This window comes from Fragaria vesca, linkage group LG5 (assembly GCF_000184155.1).
Source record: "Fragaria vesca subsp. vesca linkage group LG5, FraVesHawaii_1.0, whole genome shotgun sequence".
NCBI lineage: Eukaryota > Viridiplantae > Streptophyta > Magnoliopsida > Rosales > Rosaceae > Fragaria > Fragaria vesca.
In genome coordinates this window covers 9625334-9639417 of record NC_020495.1, presented here as the reverse complement: position 1 = coordinate 9639417, position 14084 = coordinate 9625334, and the positions used below count along the sequence as shown (strand labels likewise).

Sequence of the window (14084 nt, the reverse complement as noted above, 5' to 3'; positions counted from 1 at the left end):
CAATCAAAATCAATAAACTCAATCACATTTAAAATCGATCAACTCAAATAAAACTCAATTAATCAACATATATATACATATACGTACCTATATATGGCTCCACAAACTAATTATGGACAGATTTCGACAACATCCAAACTTTTTCGATCTCCCGTTTTTTTCCCAGATGAGCTGCTGCTGTCCAGATCCGCAAATATAAAGCACTTTAGCCGACGACATATTAATTTCGTCGGCTAAACTTTTAAATATTTCGTCGGCCATAGTTTGTGAACTTTAGCCGACGAAATAAATTCTTTAGCCGACGAAAATTTTTTTTCGTCAGCTAAAGTTTACCATAGCCGACGAAAATTTAACTTAGCCGACGAAAAACTACTTCGTCGGCCTGGTTTTTTTTTTTCGTCAGCTAAAGCCTTTCTTCTGGTAGTATATCCTAATTGGATACCAGATACAATACCGATATCTTGTCTTTCTTCTAGACAAGGAATATGATTTATTACCATAATGATTTAATACACGTAATCATTATTAATCTAGATTTGATCTTGTATTTGTTTCCATGTAGAAGTAGATTTGATATTATGCTGAATCATCATATTATATTACATTATAATAATGTGTGACAAGTCCATATCGTTTCTTCCACAGACATCCATCCGACACTATTTTCCCAATGATGGAGCAATCTGCTCGACCTTGTCAAACAACCCAAGCAGCCCACCTGCATGTGTGTATGAAGAGGATCTTTCTTCCTTCCCACTTCTTTGGATTCTCGGCAATGTCCTTCAGCAACCCATAAGCAGCTTTGCCACTGAAATCAAATCACATAAAATTGATTATGTAAAACCTAAGAGGTAAGAAGAACTACACGTACTTTAAAACTCATTGTCATTCTGTTTTCAGGAAACGCATAACATATTCTAGACGACGTTAAGTTTTGAAACAGGGTTGGATATATGGTTTCTGAAGCGACAGACTGGAAAACTTCACTAAATCAATCCACAAAACCCAAACATTCAAATTTTCGATTGCAGCCAGACCTCAGTGTTGTTGGGCAAATTGGGAAGATTCCATTTGTGGATTGGAGTGGGAAGCTGAGAGAAAAGTAGGAGTCAATAAACAAACAGTGATGCTGTGACCTGTGAGTATTGACTACTGAGTGATGAGAATGGAGTTGAGGAATTACGTGACCGAGAGAGAAGGTGTGGGAGGGGATGGGGGTTGATGTGGGATGCCCAAGAAGGAGGGGAATATGGCTTCTTTGAGAGGAAGTCCAGCCCCAACCCCAGTCCTGCCATTGTTTGTGAAGTGTTGAGTTCCATTACTCCATTAGTGAGTGAATCTGAAAGGGTTTGTTTTTGGGGTGGTGACAGTGAGGGGAGCATCGTGAGAAGGGAGAATGAATTGGTGAGACATTTCGAATATTATTGTGTTGTGGCTCGTTATTCTCTTTTGTCTTCCTATTTTTAGTAGTTATTAAAAGCTGCTGAGAAATAAGATATGAGAAGTTGTAACTGCAAAACAGTTTGAAAAACAGTTTACAGAAAAAAGAATAAGAGCGTTTGTTGCAGTTTACTGCAGTGGTAGAGTCGGTAGTGTGAGAGTTTAATTTGAAACCTTTGTAACCTCTCAGACTTTGATAGTGAATTTGTCCTTGCTGCTCCGTGGATGTAGGCTAAGCCGAACCACGTAAATTTCTTGTGTTCTTTAATTTCTTGCTATTTGTGTTTGTCTTACTGCGGTGAATCTACTGCAGTGAAGTTGTTTCCGCTGTGTTTATTTTCTTCTTCTATTTGGTATTCAAATTACAATAAATATCACATCGGACCCCTCTGTTCTGCTCTACTTTCGGATGCCAGAGTAGTCATTTTAAATTAGAGTTGAGCATAACGAACATGCAGAACCTACACATGTTCTTGCCGCCTCATTATGGCAGTCAAGGCACACACCTCATTGTGGCCGTCAAGACGCACAACCGGGACCAAACCCACTTTGTCCTTACCATGCATAGAGTAGTAGCTTATTCCTGACCTTGGTTTTGTGTTGCTTCTTTAGGTTTTCAGTTTCCCCGATTTCGGTTATAAGCTACGTAGACTATATAGCTTATAGCTTATTTGGCCATTGTTTTAAACTTCTAATGATATGAACTTTACATTCAAAAAAATAAAAAAAACACACGGAGACGCTTGCAACAACATTTCAAGCATTCATGACCTTGGTTTTTGTATTAGAAATTTATAATCTTTCGAGATAGGGATCAAATATATAATCATATATCATACAACCATGTATGATGCTGCTGTAGTTTCATTCTAGTGATTCCCAAAAACAATACATAAGAAGCTCTCCTACTATTCCTCTTATTTATTAACATGTCAATTTCTTAATCATCATTTTCAGGAATGTGGACTTTGATTGGAAAATTGATCCAATCTCTACAACACTTAATCATCCACCTGAGTAAAGACTAGAACATTTTGCCGATACCATCCTTCCGTGGAACAGAATCGCAGACATCCATCCGACTGTATTTTCCCAATGATGGAGCAATCTGCTCGACCTTATCAAACAACCCAAGCAGCCCACCTGTGTGTATGAAGAGGATCTTTCTTCCTTCCCACTTCTTTGGATTCTCGGCAAAGTCCTTCAGCAACCCATAAGCAGCTTTGCCACTGAAAACAGATTACATATAATAGATTATCGATCATCTTGTCATTCGGCAAATAGAACAGTAAAATCTAGGAAGTAGGAACTACTGTTTAAACTCATTTACATCTTGTATTCAGGAAATGAGCAAATGCAGAATATAATCAAGATAACAAGAATTACTGACTCAGGGTTGCATATATAACAATTATTTCTTCTTTCTTTTCTTGTTATATTTGTTCATGTACTAAGCATGAAGCATAAAATATAAAATCAAATGCACATAATGGTTTCTGAAGAAACAGGCTGGATAACTTCACTATCATACCTGTAAACTGGATCTAAAATAACCCCAGTGGTTGCGGCAATCTCCTTCACAAAAGTAAGCTCCTCAGCAGTGTTGATTGCATAGCCTAGACCCTTGGCCTGTCAGACCACAAATACATCAGCCCAACTTCACGTTCTATAATCAAGTTATCTAGATGTAGATTCTGTTTCTCAATGCACAGAATACATAAGCATATATTAGGATGCATCGCATGATTCACATCTATAATGGTAGCATACATGATTTCATTTCATCTATAATAATCACATTCCCCACTACTATAGATGATTTCAAATTCTAGCATTCAAAATTGTAATCAATCACGAGGAATTCCTCAGAACAGAATTAGACCATAAAAGTTCAAGTACCCATGAATGTAAGCCATACTATTCGCGCCATATCCTCGTTTCACAAGTTAAATAAGACAAAAGAAACAAGGAAGATCTACTCTCTTCCTAACAAAAAAAAAAAAAAAGAAAAAAAAAGGAAGATCTAATCTAATCTGCTCTGACACTCACATTTTGAATGTTAATAATATGTCGTGAATCAACGCCTGCTTCAAGTCCATCAAGTAGGCCTTGAACAAAGTCATAGAAGTAATCAGGGTCATCACAGACAGAGAATGCATGAACCTGCATAGCAGAATGAACAAATAATTACATGACATGACAGAACAGTATATTGACAATCTAGTAATCGATCGAGGGGATTCCTACTTTTGCCTTCAACGAACTCAGCCAAGATCCCAATGACAAACCAGCAATTGTACCCCCACTAGAATCAACAACAGAAAATCTATTAAACACAAGTAATACTGGACAACAAAAACGGATGGAAATAATGTCACTCATGAATCATGATCATGATCAACTTGATTGTTTCACAAATACATACTCTTCACAGAAAATATGTAAGAGATAGCATAGAGCCAAACCTTCCACATGCTACAACAATATCATCAAACTTTAGTTTGCCAGTCCCACAGTGAAGCTGCTGCTCAATCTCTTGAATTGCTTCAATATATCCCCTAAATACAATCAAATACACCAACGTGATAATGTCAAAGAAAGGGAAGCTATTACTGTCAACTTTGAACAAGACTGTTGGATTTCTATATATTAGCAAGAAAATAAAGGAAAAAGAAAAACATAATCATTAAGCAAGACTGAGACCTGGCAACCCTTGCCTTTCCCTTCTCCATTCTCATTTGGAAAAGAAGACAATCATTTAAGTTGGAATAAGCAAACGCAATCTCACCAGGTTCCAAGGGAGTCTGAACCACCAACAGGAATGACATATGGCCTTCTTCCTTCTTTTATCAGTCTTTCCTTTAAAGTATTAGTAAGAGCCTGAGACCAAATTTAACACATTACTATAGTATTAGGGTATTCGCAGTGAAAGAATATAAGCTTGTTGATATGATGAATATAAGCTTCAACCCGAGATGATTTCTAGAGAAACCTAAAGAACGAGCCATAAACTATCAGAAAAGGCATGCTTAGTTAACCTGACTCCATAGGGATTATAAAAGACAATGTTGACAAGAAACATACCACACTCCCAATTTTTGCATACTCTTCTTTTGAAATCAATTCAATATGAGCTCCGACTAAACGCTCAACTAGAAGGTTCCCGGTGAGTCCAGGATCTTGGTCCACAAGAACCTGTACGACATTTACAAGCATGACGCAAAGAGAGGAAAAACTTAACTAATGTAACGAAGGAAGTGTACTTGTTGAGAATGAAATTGACCTTAGAGGTACGTAAAATGAGATAGGAGTCAAGATTGAGATACTTGGCAGCCACAGCAGTCGCACGGCAGTGGTTGCTTTGGATTCCCCCTATGGTTATAATACAATCCGCGCCCTTTTCGACAGCATCGGCCATCAGAAACTCCAATTTCCTGACTTTGTTACCGCTGAGCTGCATCCCGGAAAGATCATCTCGCTAACATATTTTGCAAACATTTTCTGTCAGTGAAAACATAAACTCACAAAATCCAAACATTTCTCAAGTGGGTGTACTAATTCTACTGACACATACCTTCAGCCAGACCTCAGTGTTGTTGGGCAAATTGGGAAGATTCCATTTGTGGATTGGAGTGGGAAGCTGAGAGAAAAGTAGGAGTCAGTACAGAGAGTGATGGTGTGAGTAAAGAGTAAGGAGAATGGAGATGGGGAATTACGTGACCGAGAGAGAAGGTGTGAGAGGGGATGGGGTTGATGTGGGATGCCCAAGAAGGAGGAGTATATGGCTTCTTTGAGAGGAAGTCCAGCCCCAAACCCTGTCCTGTCTTTGCTTCTGAAGTGTTGAGTTCCATTTGCGAGTGAATCTGGAGGGGTTTGTGTTTGTGTTTGTGTTTGGGTTGGGTGAGAGTGAGGGGAGCAGAGTGAGAAGGGAAAATGAGGAGGGCTTTGCTGATGCCCCTGCACAACATTTCGATTATCCCATCGGACCCCTCTCTGCTCTACTTCCGGATGCCAAATTTGTCGTCTTCTATTTTTTTTGTTTTTTTTGGGGGAAAGGGATACGTTTTGGTTTTTTAGTAGGGTCGGTGTGGAATGTGGATACCCTAAAACCTTGACTACTAAAATCCGACTCCAAACTAACCGGGATACGTTCTGTTTTATTGTTTTTAATAGGGTCTGGTGCACTAAACTCGCCCGCAACACACATCCCGGCCGTCTAAAATAAATGTTTATGATGTGGTCGGACGAAACGCAGTGAGGTGTAGGTTGGGTTTGGGTTCTCGTCTGGACCGGGTCTGGTTTTTTTATTTTTATTTTTTCTTTCTTTAGTTTGTTTAGATTGATTTTGATTGGCTTTAGCCGTCCCCTCACCTCAAGCGAGGGTTTGGTGCCCTTAGTGAAATGGATGTGCTATAGTATTGGTGTCATCTACATAGACAATTGGCTATAACATCAGTGATTTCTTGTTGTGAGTGTAATGGAGAGATCAAATATGCCTATGCATATATAGAGATGGTTTTGGTATATGATGCTAGAAAGAGTTATCATTTTCAAGTTGGTTATAATATATTGAGCCTCTTGAAAGATCTTTAACACTATATTTTAACTTCTTAGTTATTTTAAAGAGCGTGTTTAGTTTTTTTAGATGTTTTAGGAGCTCCAGCAAACTAGCCAAACTTGAGCTATTATGACTTTTAGCTGTCGGTGAGCCGTAGCGTGGTTGGTTAAGGTGGTTAACTAACAACTTTGACGTCATGGGTTCAAATCTCATTGACATATGTAGGGTGTGTGAGTTATTTAATAAAAAGTTAAAAAAAAAAAAAACTTTAGACTAATATAGCTAGCGAGATGACTCAGAATAAGACTAGACAATTAATTTACTATTCCTTGTAAGATATTTTATGTGATATATTTATATATTCAAACTATTTAATTTCTATTTGAATAATAATGTTATGTAATGCTAGCTAAAATATAGAGCATTGATGCAGTCACATTTCTAAAATGGCTAGCCAAAATAACATTTTAGCGAATTTGACTAAAATTTAACTTTAAAATGACTAACATTGCTAAATATGCTTTGAAAAGGTTTAAATTTGGTATCATATACCTATTATGTGTGTAATGATAGTGTTTTATTAATTGTACGAGTAAACATTTCTTCTTGAATAAAAAAGACACAAAAAAAAAAAATACTCCACAACTCACAGCTATGAAAACTATTACCGGCTATGGAGTACAAATAAATAGTTTATTTACATACATTACTGTTGGATCACCGTCGAAATGTATATATGCATGTATTTCTTAGCAATTTGGTAAAGTTACGAACTATTTTATGTCGATCGGATTTCTGTGTCTCGACTTTCCGGTGAATGCCGACAGAAAAGAAAACAAGAAAATAGAAGAGAATGGACTACATTATTTCTGAGCGTAAGTTTAAATTTGGGAAATACAGAGTAATTTTAGCTGTTTCTCCTATGAAGCCAAGTAATTTTAGCTGTTGCTATATTTTCTTGTCATCTTAGACCCTACAGCTAAATTTGGGGAGCTTTCTCTGCAAACCTTTTCAAATTTTTAGATAGTTTTTTGGTGGTTTTGATTTATGGGTTGTAGTCAGATTTAGCACTAGATTCATGATCAAAGGTTCAGGTTAGTGCATTCCATTTCTTGAATCAACTCTCTCTTGCAGTCCATTACTGAACCATGCAGCCTCTTTTCCTAATTAATTTTTTATGGGGATAAATTTAGCTGGATTTTCTGTCTAATTTTAATTGGGTTTTTTTTTTCTGGTGGAATTCAATCTCTTGCTGTTTAGGATTGTGGGCAAGCCATTTTGGGTTCTTCTTCCTTCTATGTATCTCTGTGTTATTCAATCTTTTTGTCAAGCCATTCCTTTTCTGAAGCAATGGCTTTTACATGATCCAGCCAAGAAGTGAATAAGCGTCTTTGACTCATTCTTATTTCTTGCAGATCTTCATCTTCAACGGCTTTAGGTACTTGGCTTCATTTAGTTCTGAGTGATCATGAACATCTGGGTTATTTTTCTTCTCTTTCTTAACTATTGGTGTGTTAGTAGATAAAGGTTTGCCCTTTATGTGATTAATCAACCCAACATATATAAAGGTTTGCCCTTTATGTGATCAATCAACCCAATATAGATTAGGATTTGTAGATACAATGTTGTCATTGATTGAGTTAAAGGTAATGTAGTTATATTTTGTTTTAGCGGTGATTATATTCTGTGTCAATTATGTGGACAGGCACAGCAAAAGATGCATTGTGCCCTTCGAAGAGCTAATAGCGATTTTCAGAAGGGTGCAGACAGAGGAAGAGATTCCTTATCAAGTAAAGAACAAAGTAGTTTCAGGACATCTTTAGAGGTAATGCATATTTGTTCTGCAGATTTATTTGGATGTATTTCATTTTCAGCTGTGGCAAGCATGTAGTTATTCTGGACTGGTACCTTTTGCAGGAATGCGAAGTGCCTTCTGTCACATGGAGGAACTCCGATAGTAGGTAAAGACATTTTAATTGCCACTGCTTAATTGCTTGTTTCTCACTTCTATGTGGTAAAACTAATCCAATTGAATTAGTTCACATGTTTTCTGTCTGGTGAAGTTGATTATTGAGCTATGTATGACCGTGCCTCTTTTCTCTGATGGTTTTGCATATTTCTTAGTTTGCCAATACTATACATCCTGCTTGTTTGCATCACATAAATGCATAATATAATTGGTTCCTATCATAATCTCTTAGCTTTTCCTTTGTCTCAATTTCACTAGAATTTGAGAAACATACTGTGAAACCGTCCTAGTGTCCCAGCAAAACTGGGCAGATCTAAAATTATCGATCTTGGAATAGGTTGGCACAAATACAAAGAAGTACTCTAGAAACCATTGATTATTGAAACTCTTGGAGTTCCTCATTTCTGTGAAGTATCTGAGCATTGGACAATTAGACAGGCTGTGCATCAAAACATACATTAAATTAAATTAGTGTTTGATAGCCATTGCTAAGATCATTGCTTGCTGCTTAATTCTTCATCTCCTGCTTCCTGTATTATGCCTAGGGAATGGCAATTATTGTATACCCTCTTTTTATTTCGTAGGTGTGCTATCTTTAAATTCCTTTCCCTTGAACCTGACGGACGTTGGAGAATTGTGGCACTACCATTGCAGTGTACTGATAATATAAATAATCTGGTATCGGGTGCTCTGGTGAATATGGAAAGTCTTCATCTTGCTTACTCGCCACCAATTAGTCCTTTCAAGTTTAATCGACAGAAGGTGCAGAAGGGTCCTCCTCTTGATGTTGTTTATTCTGTCAAGTCATTTACAAATAGAAGATTTACTGATTCAACTAAGAGACACCAATCTCGAAATAAGACCTTGGTAAATAAAGCTACCAAATGGAATGTTTCCAGGAAATTTCAGAAGTCATTAACTTCCGGTGATTCCTTGGCTATCATTGCAAATGATTCTAATGCAATCATATCGTCAGATGTGGTTAGTAATAGAAAAATAGACAGCATTGTGAAGAGAAGTTCAAGAAAGAAGAGCAGAAAGAAGGGAAAACAGAGCAAGAAAGTTTTATGCAATGTTCGCTCTACTGATCCTGAAGTGATTTCTGAGGAATATGGAAATGTAAGTTCAGCTTCTGAAACCTGCGGTAACAATGAAGGGGATGGACCAGCATTGTCTTCAACTGCACCAGTATTTTTATTGCTAGATGCTAAGAGGACATGTACCTCTTCCCCTGATGAGTTAGGCACTGTGAGTAATCTTGAAAATCAAATTATACTAAAAGATTCTGCATTTCCCATCTTAGATGGGGTGGAGGGTATTCACCACACAAAGGCGAGCGATTGCAGTGATCTCTATACCAAAGGTTACTCTGAGATGCATGACTCCTTCATATTGGATTCGATCTCAATTGGCTCAAACAGTGATGGTAGTATTAATCTTGGTCATGATGAAAAACATGCTGACAAGGAAATTTACAACACAGATATATCTGAACCACCAAATTCGAATTCTAGAAAGGTATATTTCACTCGTCAAAGCTCACTGAATGATTTTGTAAACACCTATAATCACACTGAGGGAGCCAGGCAGTGTACTCATGGTTGTAGCAGTAGTACTGATATGAAATATGTTGTGCCTAACAAGAGAAGTAGGCAAAACAAAGTAGGACAACGAAGTGCAAATGTTCCCAAATCTGGTAGTGTTGGAAATATGCGTACAGGGAAGGAAAATATTCATTCCGTCTGGCAAAAGGTCCAGAAGAATGACGCCAATGATTGCACTGGTGAATTGAAGACAGCAAGTTCTGTTTACTCAAGGCTTGATCTCCCTTTGAAAGAGGCTCCCATGATTAATAGAACCTGTAATTCTGTTGATATAGATGTCTTTTTAAAGAGTGAGAATAGGAAACAGCAAAAAGATAAGGTCTCAAAAAAGTTGAAAAGAAGAAACGCTCCAGCTTTGAAACGAGAGTACAGATGTTATTCCAGGAAAGGATCTCATGCTAGCTTGGCTGGCTCAGATGGTTCTTTGAAGCTTCGGATGGATCAGAGTGACATATCAGATATCTTGACTCAGGCGAAGGACAAGAAAGGGTTAAGTCTTGTTTCGACATCTTGTTCTCAGCCTAGTTGTCCAACAGCTGGATTTCAGACCAGCAAAGTAGAATGCAAGTCTGAATCAGTTCAAAGCATGCAACTCTGTCCAAATGAGATTGGTCATCTCGAAAATGTCTGTAAGACTGTCTCAGTCATGAATGATCAAAATGTAGGAAATGATGATGGTTCAATGCAAAAGATGTCAAATCTACTTCAGATGCAATCTCTAGTATACCTTCCCCATCTACTTCATGATGCAGCAAGTCAAGAAGTACAGAGACAAATCTCTCTTGCAGAGAGCAGCAAGCAAAACCGTAGTAGTTCTGGATCTCTTACGCAGAAGTGGATGCCAATTGGGTTGAAGGATTCTGAGTTGGCAAGCTCTACTAGATCTGAAAGTTCATCCCTTGAACATTCTGATGAGGGAGCTTCTAAGAGATGGACTATTAAAGACACTATTAAAGGCAATGTGGTTTCTAAAGAAGCCGTTGAGTCCACGACTCAGGGTTCTATAGACGTAACTTGTTCTTCTGATGACACCGAGGGCAGGCTTCTTATATCAAATGCAGTCAAAGAGCTGACCAACAACAAGCTTGATGCAGCTAACTACGTGAATAGTTCTGATGTATCCAAAGGGCTAAATGCTTTTGAAGCTTATTCAAACAGATTATTAGAAGCAGTGAGTGATGCTTGTAGGGCACAGCTCGCATCTGAAACTGTTCAAATGATCACTGGTCAACCAATTGCCGAATTTGAAAGACTTCTTTATTATTCATCTCCCGTTATACATCAATCACCTAGCTGCATAAGTTGCCACACTTGCTGCTCACGGAACCTGTCTGACCAGGTTGGTGGAGCGTCATTGTGCAGACATGAATCACCAAATGTCACTTTAAAATGCCTTTGGGAGTGGTATGAGAAATATGGGAGCTATGGGATGGAAATAAGGGGAGAGGAACTTGGGAATTCAAAGAGATTGGGTACTGATTGTTTCGCATTTCGTGCTTATTTTGTCCCTTATTTGTCAGGAATTCAGCTTTTCAAGAATGGTAGGGGTACTGGTGCTGGAGATATTAACAATGGACTTCACAGTGATGAAGTGTTAGACCCATGCCCGAATGGTGAGATATCCAGAAAATCCTCTAGCATTGGTGGTCTTCCGATATATTCACTACTTTTTTCTCAGCCTGATTGTAAGGAAGATGCAATCACCCCACCACTTGTAAACGAATTGGCTATTCCTGAAGCTTTTGCCAAAGATGTACTTGTTCAATCAGCTGACACAAAATATTTCAGTGATATAGAGCTGCTTTTAGAATATTTTGAATATGAACAACCTCGACAGAGACGTCCTCTATATGACAAGTAAGTACTCTTACGCTCTTCACTGAAAGTTGTGGTCATTGAATAACATGCTTTAGTGATATCACATCGATACTTAAAGTAGCCTTTGTAGAGACATAAACATGGTATTGTAAATCAATGGATTTTTAGTGTTGTGATGAGTTACTAAAAGACTAGTTGATGCAGAACAGATTGTCTGCGTGTATACCTACTGTCTCAAATTTCATTTTAATGAGAAACTCATTTATATAGAGCACTCCCAGTAAGCAGACACCTCTAAATTTTAGAATTTCGTGCTTCAAATTGTTATAATAGTATATTTAACTTTGTAGTCGATGGATATCATATTGTTTGACATTTTTTGATATGAGCATAGAGTAGTGCATAGCAAATGTGCATAATAATACCATATACTCTAAGATCTAAAAAGTTATTATATCCCAAGTTTACTTTACTGTTAATTCTCTCATTATATGTTTGAATATTTTTCTATCTGCTGGAAATGCTTTTAAGATAGTGTGCACAAATCAAATATTTCTTTTGTGTTGCTTAATGAATCATGGAAAATTCTACCCATGAATCATATACTGAGATGTAAGTATCCTAACGAACTTTACAATGACCGGTACTTTCAGATGATCTTATTGTGTTCCCTCCATTTCAGGATAAAAGAGCTGGTTAGAGGTGATGGAAACTCACATTCAAAAGTGTATGGCGATCCAACTAAACTAGACTCTATAAATCTAAATGATCTACATCCCAGATCTTGGTTAGTAATACAAACAGATTCATACCTTCCCATTGTATATTTAATCATGCTGCATGTAATAAACCCTGTTATTTTTTTAGCTAAAATGATTTTAATCACTATTTAAAGAGTTTTAGAGGAAATGCAATTGACACATGAGTGAACAAAACAAAAAGAGAGCTTTCCTGAGGTCCTTAAATTTCTAAATAGCATGTAACTTTCAAGGGCAATCTGATTTTCAGGTACTCTGTGGCATGGTATCCTATTTACAGGATACCTGATGGTAACTTCCGAGCAGCATTTTTGACTTACCATTCACTTGGTTGTTTGGTTCGTAGAAGTGCCAACTTTGAGTCTCCTAGTATGGATGACAGTATTGTATCTCCAGTTGTGGGCCTTCAGAGTTACAACGCTCAGGTAGTCAATAGTACAGAGATTGCTAAAATATTTTGCAGTGTATTTTAACATGTAATTCAAACATACTGTAAGATCTGTGCAGCTTATTCGAATTATACTTTATGTCAACAAACAGAGTGAATGCTGGTTTCAGCTAAGGCCCTCAGCACCAGCACAGACAATAGTAACAAACTTAAACCCTTGTGGAGTACTGGAAGAGCGTTTGAGGACACTTGAGGAGACAGCATCTGTTATGGCAAGAGCTGTTGTGAGCAAAGGAGGTGTGACATCTGTAAACATGCATCCAGACTATGAATTTTTTCTCTCTAGGCGGCGCTATTGAAATCTTCACTCATTTTAACAAATTGTAATTAAACTAGTCGACAGTTCCCCATTAAGCTCATTGTCATTCAAGATAACATCTAACCTCAGGTAGGCAGAAAGAGTGATCAACCTTCAGGGCTTCTCTTTTTCTTTGTTTTTTTTTTTTNTTTTTTTTCGTTACACATACATGTACATATAGCCTTTCCTTCCAGGAGGCATGTGAGTGCCTTGGAATATAATGCAACTCTTTCAGGGATTTGGAAAGGTACTGTAGTGTTACTAAAGAAAGGTAGTGTAGTGTTATCAGTTTAGCAGCCTCCTGATAATATTGCAAATATCTTACAGAATACATGATCTGTAAAAACCGTTCTCAGTTTGGAGATTTGATCTATCTCAATTAAATGAGAATTCATTTTCTTTGGTAGAAGTACTCCTTTCATTTCATTCTCTTTGGTAAAAGTACTTCTGCGCATTTTGTAGCATGAATTCTAAATTTACGGCCAACTCTTCGTGATGAATTGTTTAAAATGCAAGAGGTTTAGAGACAGGACGCAAAAACGCTTTATATGATGCGAGTATTTATTAATAATCAAATTCCAATAATCCACTGATCAAGGAAGAGGTACATTACATATAAGCAACTACCATCTTCTTTTACAAAAGCTTAGATTATGTGTTGTATGATATGTAAGGCCATCGTTTCGTGATACAATTGTTAGCATGTTCCTAGTTGTTGTCATACCAGAACTGGTTCTGGAGATACTCAACGACATTGCTTTCAACTTGGAAGGCCTTGGTGAGAACATCAAGCTTGATCGGAGGTTTGGAGCCGAAAACGGCGTTGGCTATGGTGATGACACCTGGGTTCTGGCTGCTAAGACCGGCAATGGCCACGGCATTGACCTTTCCGATGTTGAACTGGAAGTGAATAAGACCAACCGGGAAGACAAACACATCTCCAGGGTACAACACTTTGGTGAATAGCTTGTTGCCGTTGTCAGAGTTGGATGTGACGAAGCCAACGTAGAGAGTGCCTTCCATGACCACAAGAAACTCCGAGGCCCGAGGGTGGGTGTGAGGAGGGTTTAGTCCGCCATTTGGTGCATAGTCTATGCGAGCAAGGGATATCCCAAGAGTGTTCAGCCCTGCTATTTGCTCCACATTCGCCGGGGTGACCTTGGAACCAACCGCATTTGATGTGTTTCCGGG

At 37.9% G+C, this 14084-nt stretch overlaps 4 protein-coding genes across 4 annotated transcripts in view; 2 read left to right on the top strand and 2 right to left on the bottom strand.

Moving 5' to 3' along the window:
- The first annotated feature begins 554 nt into the window (after window positions 1–554).
- Window positions 555–1351, top strand: LOC101294173. The gene is made up of 2 exons (XM_004299438.1): window positions 555–851; window positions 944–1351. The coding sequence occupies exons 1-2, from the start codon at window positions 613–615 to the stop codon at window positions 1104–1106; spliced, it is 402 nt and encodes a 133-aa protein (XP_004299486.1). The 5' UTR covers window positions 555–612; the 3' UTR covers window positions 1107–1351.
- Window positions 1352–2197: 846 nt separating this feature from the next.
- On the bottom strand, window positions 2198–5465 carry LOC101293881 (putative 1-aminocyclopropane-1-carboxylate deaminase-like). Its single transcript, XM_004299437.1, has 10 exons — window positions 5157–5465; window positions 5015–5080; window positions 4724–4918; window positions 4525–4635; window positions 4229–4320; window positions 3906–3998; window positions 3688–3745; window positions 3490–3603; window positions 2972–3069; window positions 2198–2669 (listed from the first exon to the last, which is right to left on the bottom strand). Exons 1-10 carry the CDS (start codon window positions 5406–5408, stop codon window positions 2465–2467), a joined length of 1284 nt encoding a protein of 427 aa, XP_004299485.1. The 5' UTR covers window positions 5409–5465; the 3' UTR covers window positions 2198–2464.
- Window positions 5466–7620: 2155 nt separating this feature from the next.
- Window positions 7621–12894, top strand: LOC101310807. Its single transcript, XM_004301182.1, has 7 exons — window positions 7621–7644; window positions 7704–7823; window positions 7916–7959; window positions 8552–11428; window positions 12072–12176; window positions 12398–12572; window positions 12655–12894. Exons 1-7 carry the CDS (start codon window positions 7621–7623, stop codon window positions 12892–12894), a joined length of 3585 nt encoding a protein of 1194 aa, XP_004301230.1.
- A 597-nt stretch (window positions 12895–13491) lies between these two features.
- LOC101310522 (germin-like protein subfamily 1 member 7-like) overlaps window positions 13492–14084 on the bottom strand; it is a 790-nt gene continuing 197 nt past the window's right edge. Inside the window, exon 2 of the mRNA XM_004301181.1 lies at window positions 13492–14084. Coding sequence (XP_004301229.1) covers window positions 13602–14084 — 483 coding nt within the window. The 3' untranslated portion in view covers window positions 13492–13601.